The 14,864-nt window shown below is 38.3% G+C and overlaps 2 protein-coding genes across 3 annotated transcripts in view; one reads left to right on the top strand and one right to left on the bottom strand.

The window, feature by feature from the left end:
• Positions 1 to 14,864, bottom strand: part of LOC111568692 (phosphatase and actin regulator 1-like) — a 54,605-nt gene that overhangs the window by 31,711 nt on the left and 8,030 nt on the right. The gene's annotated exons all lie outside the window — the stretch shown is intronic.
• On the top strand, positions 6,118 to 14,127 carry LOC111568691 (zinc finger protein 11-like). 2 transcript variants are annotated; one of them, XM_035948288.2, is made up of 8 exons: positions 6,118 to 6,259; positions 6,441 to 6,640; positions 8,564 to 8,665; positions 8,747 to 8,842; positions 9,799 to 9,909; positions 10,411 to 10,534; positions 10,654 to 10,907; positions 11,616 to 14,127. In XM_035948288.2, exons 1-8 carry the CDS (start codon positions 6,235 to 6,237, stop codon positions 12,882 to 12,884), a joined length of 2,181 nt encoding a protein of 726 aa, XP_035804181.2. In that variant the 5' UTR covers positions 6,118 to 6,234; the 3' UTR covers positions 12,885 to 14,127. The 2 variants fall into 2 exon arrangements, with proteins under 2 accessions (XP_035804181.2, XP_023126224.2); XM_023270456.3 differs by having other exon boundaries at positions 10,654 to 14,127.

The following is a 14,864-nucleotide window of genomic DNA, read 5'->3' as shown; positions in this document are numbered from 1 at the left end:
AATGTTTCCCTCTGAATATTGATAGATTTATCTGTAAACTGAGTCTGAGTTTACAAAAAAATCAATTTAGTGAGAGGAGTAGAAGGAATAGAGCGAGAAGAAGTCAAAAACAACTGTTGTGAACCAAGTAAATGCAGAAAGTAAAGGGGAGAATTAGCGCAGTCTCCAGTTCCAAACAAGCATGACAGTACTGCTGATGCTGTTACTGATTTGGTTAAACTAAATTCCTTCCGAAGGTATTTCTGCAACCATGGTCCATTGTGACAGCGCAGAGAGAAGAGGATGAAACAAAAAAGGAGCAAACCTCAAAGCATGGGTAGATAACCAAGTGCCAGAGATAATTTCTGCTTAAGAACTAGAACAGAGTCAGTGATAGCCCCATCAGGCGCTTAAGGCACTTAATTAAACGAGATAGTGTAAAAAGCCTTGTTGAAGCTGTTCATACTGACTGTATGACACAATGGCAGGTTAGAACAAACACATGTAAATCAGCTGATTTAACCTTTGTACATGAATAACAAATTAAAGAGCACTTTGAGAGTGTGTCCTTCAGGTGTCCTTGCACTCATTAATTACAAAGGCAGAAGAAGAGAAAATGGCATTTCAAAATTTAGATTTAAAACACGTGAAGGGCAAAAATTACAACATCTATTTAATTTGGCCGTAATACTGGACAAGCTCGGAGAATTCAAATCAAAGAAAATACAATAAAGGCACCATAATTGGTAATCAAGCACAATACTTTGAATAAGAGAGCTCAGCCTAAAGAAATAAAAAGATATTAAATATTCTTTCCTTTACATCAAAAATCCCAGATAGCCACTCGGTTGCTCCCCAGAGTTGCACGCATATTCTGGTGTAATTGATAATATTAATAGGCAGTTAATGAGCCACTAATCATGGAAAAGATAAGGGACCCCACGGCATTTCCAAACACGTTTCCTACAGAGCAGAGAATGGTTGTGGACTGAGGGGGTGGGGATCTTTGATGTTCCTTCAATGAGCTGCAGCTTATTCCAGTGACATCAAAGTCCTCTCTGAAATGAGGGACAGAGGCACGCAGATTTATTTCCACCACGCTGCAATGCAGCAGTTGCCCTCAGTTGCCTCTTTCTGGTGCAAAGTTTCACTTTCTTGCACTGAGATGCCTTATACTTAAGGGAACTGGTAAGAAGGAGCTATTTTTATGCATAAAAACAGTTTGCAACAGAGAGTCAGAGGCTAACAGATGAAGGATTAAAGTATTTGTCATACACAAGGAAGATAGTACTGCAGCAACATGTGTGCTTTTGAGAGAAACGTGGAGCATGAGGCTGTAACAGGCTTGAAACTCCAGAGAAACCTGAGCTGCTGTCTCGCTGCACCACTGCATCTATTAATGAGGACCTTTCTGTCTGTTTACATTCACACAATTCCACCCAAAACAGTATCTTATAATGAATGCACTTAAATCAGAACTTGGCTGTCAACAAGGTTCAACTCTTGTGCAGCTCTGATCTTTGTGCTTCAGTTTCTTAGTAAGTGATTCTGGGAGGAATCAGATCCTCAAAGACAGCTCGTGTCGTCTGTGAGACAGACTGATCGATTGTGGCAATGCAGTTACATAACCACTTTGTCAGGCAGTGCTGGTCAGTGCACATCACTCAGCTTTAATCAGCTGACCAGAGCTGATGTTGTCTGGAAAGGAGAAACCTTCCTCTCTGTAGCCACATTTAAATCATACAGGTGAGATTATAGATTTTTTTAAAGCGTCATTGTTCTGCTGTTCATCATAAGTCATGCATCTCAGTTTTAAATTAGATTTACAGTGACGCTGAACCTAATGTAAGCTTGTTGCCGGATTTATTAAAAACAATAATATTACAGAAACCTATGAAAAACTGTACAATTTTTATTTCACATGGATGCTTCTTTCTGCACGTCTGGATGGTAGGGTGATGATTATATTCTCCATTTGTGGTGGCATATTTGTAAAATATTTTTGTCTTTTTGGACTTTTAATGCCAGTTGGCCTTGGAGCTAAACTGGGAGTATATTTTTTTTGCTTTTGAACCTCTTTTGGCCCTTCTAAAATTTCTAAATCTAATGTTTTAATAGAAAATTGCCAGTTTACCAATTTTAAAAGCAATAAAATCACATCTTTCACCAAGTAAATCAGTCCAGTGCAACAGACTCGATTAGCAGTGACATTCAGTGACATGAGATGACACTTGACATAAGCACTTCTGTGGAATTTTTGAGGGAAATCTGGACTCCACGTGATTTAGCATAAAATCCCAGTACAGCTGCTGGTCTAAGGTATGCTTCCATGTGCATGACAACATACCTGACACTTGTCACAAACTGCCACAATAAACTTCTACTGTCGCAGTAAGCTCACCCAAAGCTGCTGAGAAGTATATGCCAATCCTCTCTGGCTCACATCTGATGGACATGCTGACTCACAGTGTTGTTGCCATGAAGCTTCAGTAAACGTTAGTCCTCATGTACAGCTAAGACAAGCCTGGATTCCACAGCCCTTATTAGAATATCTTTTAATAAACTGCAAAATGGGCGGTGTTTTCCTGGAGGGAGTGTTTGCCGTGCCAGTGATTTAATATTTTGGATTCTGGTTCAAACTGGTTTCCATGGCGGGTCTTAGGCTAAACAATCTTGCAACTTCCGACCGAGCAGCCTGTCACTACAAATCTGCTGTTCCCTTTCTCCATGCATCTCCCTGTCTCTTCCCATCTGTCATTCTCTCTCTGCATTATTATCTGTCTTTGTCCCTCATAGTAAGACAGCAGCAACATTTCCTTGATGCGATCCGAAAGATAACAACACGGTAAAAGTCCAGCACTTCTTAAAGATTTTTAAAGATTTTTCTGTAGGAACATGTGAATAATAGTTATGCAATTTTAATCTGAGAATGATTACTCACACCTCTTTTATGCACTTCCTGGCTCCACCTTCAGCACTAAGCTTCATCTTCTTCCTGACAGGCAGGAGAGTAATGTGACGTGATTATGTAAAGTCCACAGTCTGCAACACTTTTGAAACAGTGATGTATTCATTTGGAAAAGAACTCAGACACACAGTGATACAGCGAAAAGGACAGACAAATGTCAAAGCAATGTGAGAAAGAAATGTACCCACTTGTTTTTTTTTTTTTTAAATAGCTGTGCACCTCAACAACATCCCCTCTTGACATTAACAGTCACTGTGAATATTATTCAGCTCAGTCACTGAAGCCAACAGAAATGTTCATACAGTTCTGTCACTGACTGTCAGGGATTGTGGTAAGATGCTTGTGACTACACTTCCAGGAAACTGTACACAGATGACTGTTCACTTTTCATCTCTGTTATATTGCACTCCAGACTGTCTTTCCCCTTCTACTCTTATCTGTCTTGTGCAGTTTAAATTTGCTTTCTGTACTGCTGGATGAATTGACTGCTACAGATGTGGTCAGTGGTATCATTTAGGTGATATATTGTGTGAACTGCCAACAAAAAATGTCACCTTTTTTGAGAAGTTGTTGAATGTTTTAATTTTCTAATAAGAAAGGAATACTTCTGATAGTTTATCGTGTTTCTAATGGAAAATAGCCAGTATCAACTTTTAAAAAGTGTATTCTTTAAAGTGACAGTCCTGAAAAAAATGTTATAGGTCAATTTCTACTGTTACATTCCCACTCTTGTGGCATTTAATAGGAATGTTAGATAACCCTATAGTGCCCAGCGTAGTGCTTGCACTACAATTGCATATTCATTTTAGATTGGTGGTAGATTTGAAAGCAGATAAGGTTGATCGATCATTCTGTTTGCATATAAAATCTGGGAAGTTACACTAACATTTCACACATTCACCATGTCTCAGAGCGCTTTTTCGTTGCAGTGATGGGTTTGTAAAAATACACAATGAAGCGCACATAACAAAAATCTTTATAAACGAGACCACAACAGATTGTGCAACTTTTTTACATTTCCTAATTTGAGGGATACAGCTATGGAATTTCTGTATTTTGAAATATATGTGAAAAAAAAAAAACAAAAATGATTTTCATTTACTTTAGGTTTAACTGCACTTTTAAGCAATTTATTGTAGTAGTTAGGACAAAAGTAAACACATATTATTAAAACTTGGGATATAAGGGTTATATTGATGTAAAGCAAATGTAAAGAAAAAAATACTTCAAAAAATTGCAATACAGTATTTAAAAACGTAAGAATATGTCCTGGTGGACTTGCACAATTGTAGGGGTTAAAATCAATCATGAAAACATACCAAAACCAACCTATACCTTTGCTTTGTTGTTAACATGTCTATATGGTGTTTTTTTTTATATAATGGAGCACACATCATGAACGAAATATGCAGTCAACACCATTGCAGAACATTTTCACCCTAATATTGTGGTGTACATTGGGAGTCTCAGAAACACTGATTCCTTCTTCCAGCGTTTCACTATGTAACAAAGGGAAGGAATCAATCCTATCAACTTGCAGGGTTGGACTTTTCATGTCTTTATTCTTCTTCAGAATCAGTTTCTGGTTTGAAAATGTGTGGCTGAGTTATTCCAATATACTAGTCTGTTTGAGCAGAGTGGTAGATGAGCTGGTGTGCTCGAGCTGCAGCAAGTGGGAAGGGGTGAGCAGAGAGAGAGGTGTGGACTTCATAGATCAGTTTTAATTCAGATTGTAAAGGGAGTAACAGTGTAGAGTTACATCTAAGCTATTATAAGGCAGGAAGGGATCATTTTCACAGAAAATCCTCTAAATAAGTAACTTTAATACACAGAGATGAGTTTTTACAGGTTTCACTAACGACTACAAAGGGACTTTAAATATGAATGTTGATTGCACTATAGACATAAAATAAAATCCTTCTAACATTGTTAGGTCCTGTTACATTTTGCACTGTTTACACTAGAAGCTGCAATATACATCAAGTCAAGTTACTATTATTTACATAGCACATTTAAAACAACAGCCATTGCGCTAAAGTGCCTACAAGTATAAGAATATAATTGTCAAATGAATTAACCTGGGGTTAAGACCCTATGGGTTAGTCATGGTGTAATTTACAGATGCAAATGCTACCTTAGCATTAATATAATAAATATTAAGGTAGGAGACAACAGTTTTAATAATTATGGAGATTGACCTAACTAATTTAAATATATGACTAAAACACAAGAATATTGTTATTTCTTTTGGAGATTACCTGGAAAATACTTAAAGTTACCCTACATACCCTACAAAAATATACATGAGAAGGATTACATGGCTCCCACATGAACAAGCTTTCTTTCTTTTTTTGTGTTAGTTTGTGTCTTTTTTGTTTTATATTTAATGTAATATAGTTTTATAAAATTTGGGGATCAAAATGGACATTTAAAAAAAAGATTGTATTCAACATTACAAAAGTAACTTTAATGTAAAAATGCATCTTAAAAGAGCATTTCCTATTTCAGTGACAGAAGTGTTGCACAAATATTGACCAAGCTATCAAAAATAAATACTGTTTAAGGAGGCTGTCCCTCACATTGTGATTTCATTGGCAGCCCACATTCTTCCTCGCCTGCACCACAGAAAATGGAGCCAGGAATTAGCCTGATTCTTAAACCCAGTGAACATTTACAACCTCATTTTCATTCCAGATCTGGACCATATACTGCGACACCCACACTTCGTTTTAAACCTGCAGTGATTAAAGGCTATGGATTAGTTTACTATACAAAATGCAAGAACACAAAAAATACAGAGAGGCACATTAAACATTCAATTAAAAAAAATCTTCTTGGTTTTTAGTTTGAAGACAAAGCAGCTGGTGTGAGGTATATCTGCTGTAATAGTTTCAGTGAGTTGGAGGAGCTTATTCCATGTAATGGTTGCTACAATGCCGCCATCTAGTGGTCTCTATTGGTAATTTGTTGACTTAACAGCACAATAGACAGGCACAGATTGAATAAAATGTCCCTCTCTCGTCACTAAGTTGAATCTACTGAGCCCAGTGCCCGTTATGCTCTCTGAATACCTGGAACATTATAACGAAAACTGTCTATTAAAGCGGAAGATGCTATGAAATAAGAAGCATCTTCACTCTACATCGGTACGTAATGACGTAGTACGTACACGCACGTCCTAAGAGAAGCGTGTTTCACGTGGCTTCCATATTCCAGCCAGACGTTTTGTTATGGCTAACATGATATTAGAAAGTCTTCACTGCTAAAATTATGTCCATAGCTCCAAAATGAGCAACACAGTCACCGACCATGGTAAGTGTTTAACACTCAACTCCACCTTACCTCATATTAGCTCGCTTTTTCCCACAGAAGCTAGCTTAAACTCAACAGCTAATGCTAACGGAGAGTGTGCCAAATAATGTCGCACTGCAATAAATATGCGTTTTATTGTCCCTCTAGTGTTATTTAATGAGCCTTACATGTGTTCCCTCAGGCTGCCTCCCCCTCTCCTCTCTCCGTCTCCTCGTCCCTCCAGTGCAGCTGCTGTCTGCAGCTCTGTGGCAGATAGTGAAGCAGGGAGCTGTGGAGTACTACGGTCTGCTGGAGGAGTTCATTAGCACAGTGCTGGAAACAGTCCCTGAACTGCTCACTGACACAGAGGCAGTGCAGCTAGTTGTGGGCCTACATGCAAAAGTAAGAAAAAGATGCAAGATGTCTTTAAAACCCTGTATCCCTCTACACATTTGTTCTTTTTCATAGACTGGGTTGTTTGAAGGGGTGTAACGTAACTGAGTGCACTTACTCAAGTACTAATTCTGAAATAGTTTAGTCAAGTATTTTCTGTTCTCACTAAATACAGTTTTCACCTATAGCACAAGACCCTCAGTCAGTTACTGAAATATGATGATTTCTTCTTAATTAGAGTCAAAATCACACTGATTTATTTGCAATATAAGATGCACTACCATTCACAAGTTTGGGGTGACTTATAAATGTCCTTATTTTTGAATGAAAAGCATTTTTTTTCAGTGAAGATAACATTTAATTAATCAGAATATTCGGATCTCAAAATTAATATCCACATACCACCATCGGACTGAATATTCGGGTCCAGCCCTAGCAACAGGTTGAAGTTTCATGGAGAAAAGTAAGCAATGGAATTTTTGTCAAACTTTTCAGAGAATAACTGAAAACATACTTTATTGTGGTATATCATGATATATATCGTTATCGTGATTCTAAATAATCCATATCGTGATATCTGATTTTTTTCCATATCGCCCAGCACTACTACATGGGGTGCAGAGGCCTATTTCCAGCAGCCATCACTCCTCTGTTCTATTGCTACATTGTGTTAGCTACTGGTGTTGAACGGCTAATTGATGATTAGAAAACCCTTGTGCAATTATGCTAGCACATGAATAAAAGTGCGAGTTTTCATGGAAAACATGAAATTGTCTGGGTGAGCCCAAACCTTTGCATTGTATTTAAAAAGCAGGTGGTGCAAGTCAAATAAACAATAAGCATTACAAGACGAATAAAAAACAGGTGTAGCATATTAAAGGTATTCTAAAAGTAGTATAAATATTTACAGTGCAGTGTTTAAGTAAGACAACTGTACAGATTGTGCGGAAATGTACAAATTGTTTCACTGGGAATGTGCTAAATCACACAGTATGCAGTGTGGATTAATTAGTTAAAGTAGTTGACATTAGGTCCAATTCTCACAGCTATATAATAATAACATTTTGCAACGTTAAAGTGCTCATAGTGAGTATGATTGTGATTTTTGTACTTTTAAGTAAAGGAGGTGACATATTTTTTCACCACTGTTTGCTTGTTTGCTCTACTAGAACGACAGAAGGAAGAACCCTCATAGATAAAAGACAAAATCTGGTTAATTTCAGATCAGCTATAAAATAAAGTTTTACTACAGCTTACTGCACATTATCATAATGTGTGAAAAGTATGAGTACATCAGACTACCTCATTAACACGACAAGTCAGAGTTTATGAAGAATCACACATTAGAATAAGTCATTGAAGGCAACCACAGCTCCATAGTCTGAGTAAATTAGGCACTTGACTGTTTTATATTGTTATTGTTATTATACACCAAACTGAGGCACAGAAAAATAGAATGAATTTTCATTGCAGACATTGTTTTGTTCATGATGCTTGAGCAGTGTCAACTTCTGACTGAAGATTGAAAGGATCATTTGTGCTAAAGCGAGTAGGATTACACTCCTCAAATAAGATCAGTGTAAGCATCATGCACATTAATATTCTGTAAAAAAAAAATCCAATTCTCATATCAACACCCTCTTAAAATAATGGCATAAGTCATCTTTTCAAGTTTTTCAGGAAACACAAAAAACTGAACCACGCTACACTGAACCTTGACCTAGGCCGTCACACTACAGGGGTATGATCGCATGATCTGTTCAACTGAGGATTTAGGCGATTTTACCAGAGGTGGCCAGCATCATGAGGAGATGATTTAGGCAAAAAAAAAAAAAAAAAAAAAAAAAAAAATGGCCACACCTCCTCATGCCACTAATGGTAAGCTGGGAAAATAATGCCTTCACTAAATCTGGTCTGTTGATGTGCCAACAGGTGGTGCTAGAGTTGTGCTGCAGTGATGACTTTGCCAGACCAGAGAACATCCAGCCTCATCTGAGTAGAATAAACACTTACATAACAAAGCAGGATAAAGAGGTAAACAGTTTTTTTTTTTAAATCTCTATAACTCTTTGTGCTGTTTGTCCTTACTTTGTGTCTTTGTGCTTTGTGTTTAAGACATCTAGCTTTGCTGTAAAGGCATCCATGACAAACTTCCTGAAGCTTGTCCACACTCTTGTGGATGATCAACACCAGAGGGACATCTTTTATCAGGTAAGTTCATTGGTTCTAGTTGATATAATTTCAGAAAGAGATGTTGCTTCATGCAGTTTCACTTTATGGTTAATACACGTAAGTATAACTTTAAAGATGTGAACAGTGGTGGAAGAAGTACTCAGATCCTTTAATTCAGTAAAATACCAATTCACCAATATAAAAGTGCTCCATTAGAAATAAAAGTCCTGCATGAAAATACAGAAGTATTAGCAACAAAATGCAGTTAATGTATTTAAGTACAAGTAGTCAAGAGGTTGTCGAATGTTTAATGGGAGAGGAAGAAAAGATAAATTTCTGATATTCTAATCTGTTTTCAGTTCTTGGGCTTTTTCTCTTCTCTCTGACAATTAAGAGGTTGGAAGCTACTGTTTAAATCTCCAAAAGTATGTTGTATTTTTAAAGCTTTTTATATTATCAATTGTGTAAAGTCTATCCTAATTTCAATTCAATGCAGGTTTGTTTATATAGCGCAAATTCACAATGTATGTCATCTCATAGCACTTCACACAGTAAGGTAAAGACCATATGAATTTTAAACAAAGAACAGAGAACCCAACAAAAGTTAACTTTGGATTCCCTATGAGTAAGCAGTTGACGACCCCTTTAACGGGGAGGGAAAAAAAGAAACCTCCGACAGGACCAGGTTCAGGGAAGGTGGCTTCGACCAGTTGGGGTGAGAGTGCAGATGAGGGAGTGGAGCTCGCAGGATAGCAGATTAGCAGCTGTCAGATAAATGTTGTAGAGTAGAAAGTACAATATTTCCCTCTGAAACGTAGTGAAGTGCAAGTATAAAGTGGCATTAAGTGCAAATACTCAAAGAACTGCACTGGAGCAGTTCTACTTACTTAGATATTTACCACCATTGGATACGCAGTAGCATTCAAAGCCCTTTTGGTCATTTATGAAATATAATGAAGGTTTTTGTCTTTGCCTTGTTGTCCTTCTTTTTGTAGAAAATCTTCCCCACAGTGTTTGGCGATAAATATGACTCAGCCCTGCAGACTCTAATGAGAAAATTCCTCTTTAATCTTCAGAAGCTGCTGCCTGTTCCCTCCCTCGAACAAGTGGGTACCTGACATACACTAAATAATGCAATGACAAATAGGTTTTACAGCTACACCTGCTAAGTGCTCCACTTGTTAGCACTAAGTCAGACCAGAGGCAAGTCAATGCTGATGTTGTTAGTCTTTCCCTACATAGCATGGACCTTTGTATACCTCTTATATACTGTTTACCTAGTGGATTAAACATACAGCATGTTGATAATACAGTGATGCTGAAATGTACGAGAGAATTGCAGTTTTTTGTAAGTGACACATAAAGTCTGCTGTAGAATTATTTTAGTGAAATAATCACATCCACGCGGATAAATTAAATTGTGGTTACTGGAAGTTTTACCAGTTTAAGAATATAGCATTAACAGATGTACACAGTGCTGTTCATGAGAAGATTTTAATAGTAATTTTATTGCAAAAAATATCCCTTTTCATCTCCAGTGCAAAGGATGAAAAAATAATGTGAACATACTGTGACTGCTGTCTGATTTTGTTTTATCACATTTCCAGACTTCCCTTTGGCTCAGTCTCTCCCCTCCTGTCTTGAAAGAGTGTGTAGACTTTGTGAGTCAACCTGAGCATCTGACAACACTTATTCAGCATCACAAAAATCATGGGCATGAAGTTCCACAAGGTAGCTCTCTGAGCAACTTTCACTTAATTCCACAGTCATTTGTACCATTTCATCCATCAGTTTTCTGACATTAAAAAATATTTTGTTTTTTGGGGGGGTGGATGTGTCATTGTTCATAGCTCTGCCTTCCGCTGGTGATGACTGCATCCTTTCCAGCCTGTCTTATCACCTAGCAAAGATGGACAATGATGAAGGAAACACAGCTGTCAAATCTGGATCCGACTGGCACAGAGAGAACTCACTTGGAAGTGTGTCTGAAGAGGACAGAGAAGAGAACTTTGAGGAAATGGATTCAGAAGTGGCGATGATTGAAGAGAGAAACGGGCAGCAGCACACTGATGATCTGACAGAACATGAAGGAGCCTCTGTTGAAGTAATACTTCAACCTTTTTATGAAAGTGATCCTAATGACGATGAAGACATGGACAAAAAATGGTTTCAACATTTAAAAACGCACAATAGGACATCTGCAAAAACCTTTAAGTGTCTTGCTTGTGGTCAGGAGTTTTGTTCCTCTGGAAAACTAAAAAGGCACAAGATGACTCAGAGAGGTTGCTTGATGAACAAACTGGGTCAGTCAGATTCTGCTCACCAAAGTAACATCCTTAAGAAGATTAATTTACATCCTAAACCTAAGAGTTGTATTGAAAATACTGCTTCTAAAGATGAGCTTTCAACACATAACCCATCTAATCCAAATAGTCTTCGTAACTCTGAGCAGTCTAATGATCACTGCAGTCTTGTTTGTCATGGTTGTGATAAAGTTTTCACTTACCCAAAGAATTTTGACAAACACCAGAGGATTTGTGTGGTCAGTGTTAAACAGCATACCGACCCACTGTGTTCTACAAGCTTAGCTCATCACTCCAAACCAAACCCTGTTGTTCCAACCAAAGAGCCTTTCTCTAGTGAAACTGAGCCTCTAAGTGTTGCGCCCCAGGAACTGATAACTTCTGACTCGGGTAAAAGAAGCAACCGCATCAAAACATGCTCGATTTGTAGGGAAATATTCACTTGTTCTGCTGACTTGACAAGTCACATGAGATGCCACACTGACCAGAGCCCTTACTTTTGTTTCCAGTGTGGGAAAGAATTTGACAGCTGTGAAGACTGGGAGACACACCAAGAAGGTGAATGCAGAAACCACCATCCACATGTAGAGAGGGAATACACACAGGAGAATCATAAGAATTCAGCTCTTTCAAGGGCTCCAGCTCAGATCCAAACAGTCATAGATGTAACTGCAGACTCTCAGGTTTGTAAATCGCCTTTGACATGTCAGGAATGTGGCCAAGCTTTTGCCTACTACAAGAGTTTTGAGAAGCACCAAAGCAAATGTTGCAAAAGAGCTCCTCAAAGAAAAAAGCGAACAAATTCGAATCATTTCATTATCAGTGCTTGTAATTTCCAATCAGCCGACACAAGTTCTGAAACAGTGGAAAGTGAGACTGTAGCACCTCAAAACTCTGCAAACTGTGCAGATGGCTCCCTGAATACGTCTCGCATCATCAAGTGCACCATGTGTGAAAAGAACTTTTCAGATATTGTCCTCATGAGGAGACACTATTCCAAGTCCCATAAAGTCAGAGGCCCATACCCGTGTCCTCTATGCAAGAGAACTTTTGTGAGGTTGTGCGAATTGGTTCGACATCAGCAGAACAAAAAGCTGTACCAGTGTGCTGCCTGTAAGAAATGTTATGCAAAGCCAGGAGCACTGAACGATCATGAAAAGGTTCACACGACAAGCGCAACACCACACGTTTGTGAAACATGTGGGAAGAGCTTCAGATCTCTGCCTTATCTGATTCTGCACCAGAGGAAGCACAGAGAGCGGCAGCCCAGAGAGCGGCAGCCCAGTGTTTGTTCCTACTGCGGGAAACAGTTCGGTACAAAAGTCTGCTTGAAAGCACATATGGTGAGGCACACGGGTGGGTACCCATGCCAATTGTGCGGGAAGAAATTCTATCAAAAAACATACCTCAAATGGCATCTGAATAAACACGCAGGGCAGGAGCCGTACCTGTGTGACACCTGTGGGAAAGGCTGGCCGAGCGCAGCGCAGCTCGAGCGTCACATGGTTCAGCATACAGAGGAAAGGCCGTTCAAGTGTGAAGACTGCGGTGCTACCTACAAGAGAGGATCCCATTTGATGGCTCACCGAAGAGCCAAGCACATCAGGTTGAGGCCATTTGTGTGTGACGTTTGCAGCAGAGCGTTCAGGTTAAACAGCGAGCTGAATAGGCACATGATGATTCATACAGGCGAGCGGCCGTTCGCGTGTCTGAGATGTAGGAAAACCTTTACACGAAAATCTCACCTCAGGGAGCACAGAGAAAAGGCATGTTTGTAAATGAACGCATTGAAAGTGCTAGAAAGCCTCATAAGCCTCGTTAGCAACGATGTCTCCATGCTGTGTATGTATGACAACTTTTATAGTGTAGCGACAGCTTTGTAAACATAGTCCAACACTGTCTGACCAGGTGGATGACTTTCATTCACTGAGAATACAAATTGCTGTGCAACACAGCACGAGTCTTTGCTTAAATATTCAGATCTTTACAAGATTATACCAAACGCTTCAAGAGACCCAAAGTTGTATACAGCGTTACATAATGCTACAACATCTGTACTGACTTTGAGGTACATTTTTCAAGCAAAAATGCAAAACATTTTGTAGCTTCAGACAGATTTGTAAATGTGAATTTTATGTGTTTATTTACTGCTCTAAAACATTGTATGTCATGAATGTAAATTTGTTGTGTCTTTGTTACTGTTAGTCCAACAACACATTCCCTCTAAAGAAGTCAATCAGGGCTTTTGGGAAATTGTGATGAACTTTTCCAACATTATATGATATTGTGGTAACTGATTTTTCAGAAAAATAATAACCAAATTAAGTGATACAGATAATGCTAGTGGTCATAAATATATATGGGTAACAGACAGCCAGAGAAGGATGTATTGAAAATCATTTGATGAAGGACAGTTGTTGAAATTGTCTCTATAAATAGTCAAATTCAATATATTTCTGTTGAAACTTTAGCAGTATTTGCATTGATTTTCATAAACTTTTTTTTTAATAAAATGCTTTGCAATCGATGATTCTTTTGTCTTAAAGCAATCAGTTGCTGAAAATTTGGGAAAACGGCTGTAAAAGTTTCACAAATCAGGTTCTGATGTGTTGTCAGTTTATAACAACGTGAATGTCAAGAAAATCAGTTGTTGAAGTGGTTATTGGTTGTTTTTTCTAATCATTTATCAACTGATTTTCCAGGACATCTTTGCTACATCTGCATGTGCATGGACATGCAATCATATGCAGCAGCTCCACCAGGGAGCAGTGGTGCTCCAGGGACTGACAAACTGTGTTCTCTATACATTATCTGTCATTTGGTTAATTTACAGTGTCAAAACAACACCTCCCATGAGATTATGTAAGAAAATACTTTAAATAACTCTTTGACCATAGACAATTTTGGTAATAAAAATCGCCCTGCGTGACTGTAATCTTCTTTATGTTTCAGAGGATAAAGATGTAACTGTATGGCATGAATGTTAAATCTTTGATTACATCTGTTGTCTGTATATAGACATATTTTGTCTGTGTCCCTTTATTATTTTCTGCCTCTGCATAGCACAAAATAACCTAGTTTCAGATTTATCACTGTATCTGCTTTTCAACTTTGACTTTCATTTAATTAAGAAACAGTGTTGCAGGTAAGGTGACAGATGGTGACTGATTGCTGCTTTTTTTTTTTAGAGGCGACTCAACATCTCTGCAACAACTGCACAGTAGGTGTTCATTGTGTTTAATGAACGGTGAAGCGATGGAAAGAGGAGGACTATATATGTAGCTGTTCCTCTGAAAATTCAAGACTGTGAACAGGGTGAGTGTTACATAAGCGATTCTTGGGGTAATAAGGTTTTGTTATATTTTCACAAAATCAAACTACTTGACAGCAGGCAAGTGAAAATCGAAACAGAGGAAATTCCAGAAAATAAAAGCAATCTGCAGCGAGCTCTGCGACACTTACTGGTCGGCAGACTGCGACTCCTCTGGATTGTTCTTGCTGTATCTGTCTGCAGAGACAATTTTTCTCAGACTGAAACTTCAATCTGTCCTTTTTCTATGAACACCACACTGAGAGACTCAACTAAAGCGCTTATAGGACCCTTCTGGCCTCCTCTGGTTCTGCTGAAGTTAAGACTATTTAGGTTTCAGGCGCAAGTAGTTTAGTATTATATAACACATCATATCAAAAAGTACTGTTGACCTGTGACTACTGTCATATTTCAAAATTTCAGGTGTTCCTAATTCCCCATAGTTACA

This window comes from Amphiprion ocellaris, chromosome 10 (assembly GCF_022539595.1).
Source record: "Amphiprion ocellaris isolate individual 3 ecotype Okinawa chromosome 10, ASM2253959v1, whole genome shotgun sequence".
Lineage (NCBI taxonomy): Eukaryota > Metazoa > Chordata > Actinopteri > Pomacentridae > Amphiprion > Amphiprion ocellaris.
This window is presented reverse-complemented; position numbering and strand designations above follow the sequence as displayed.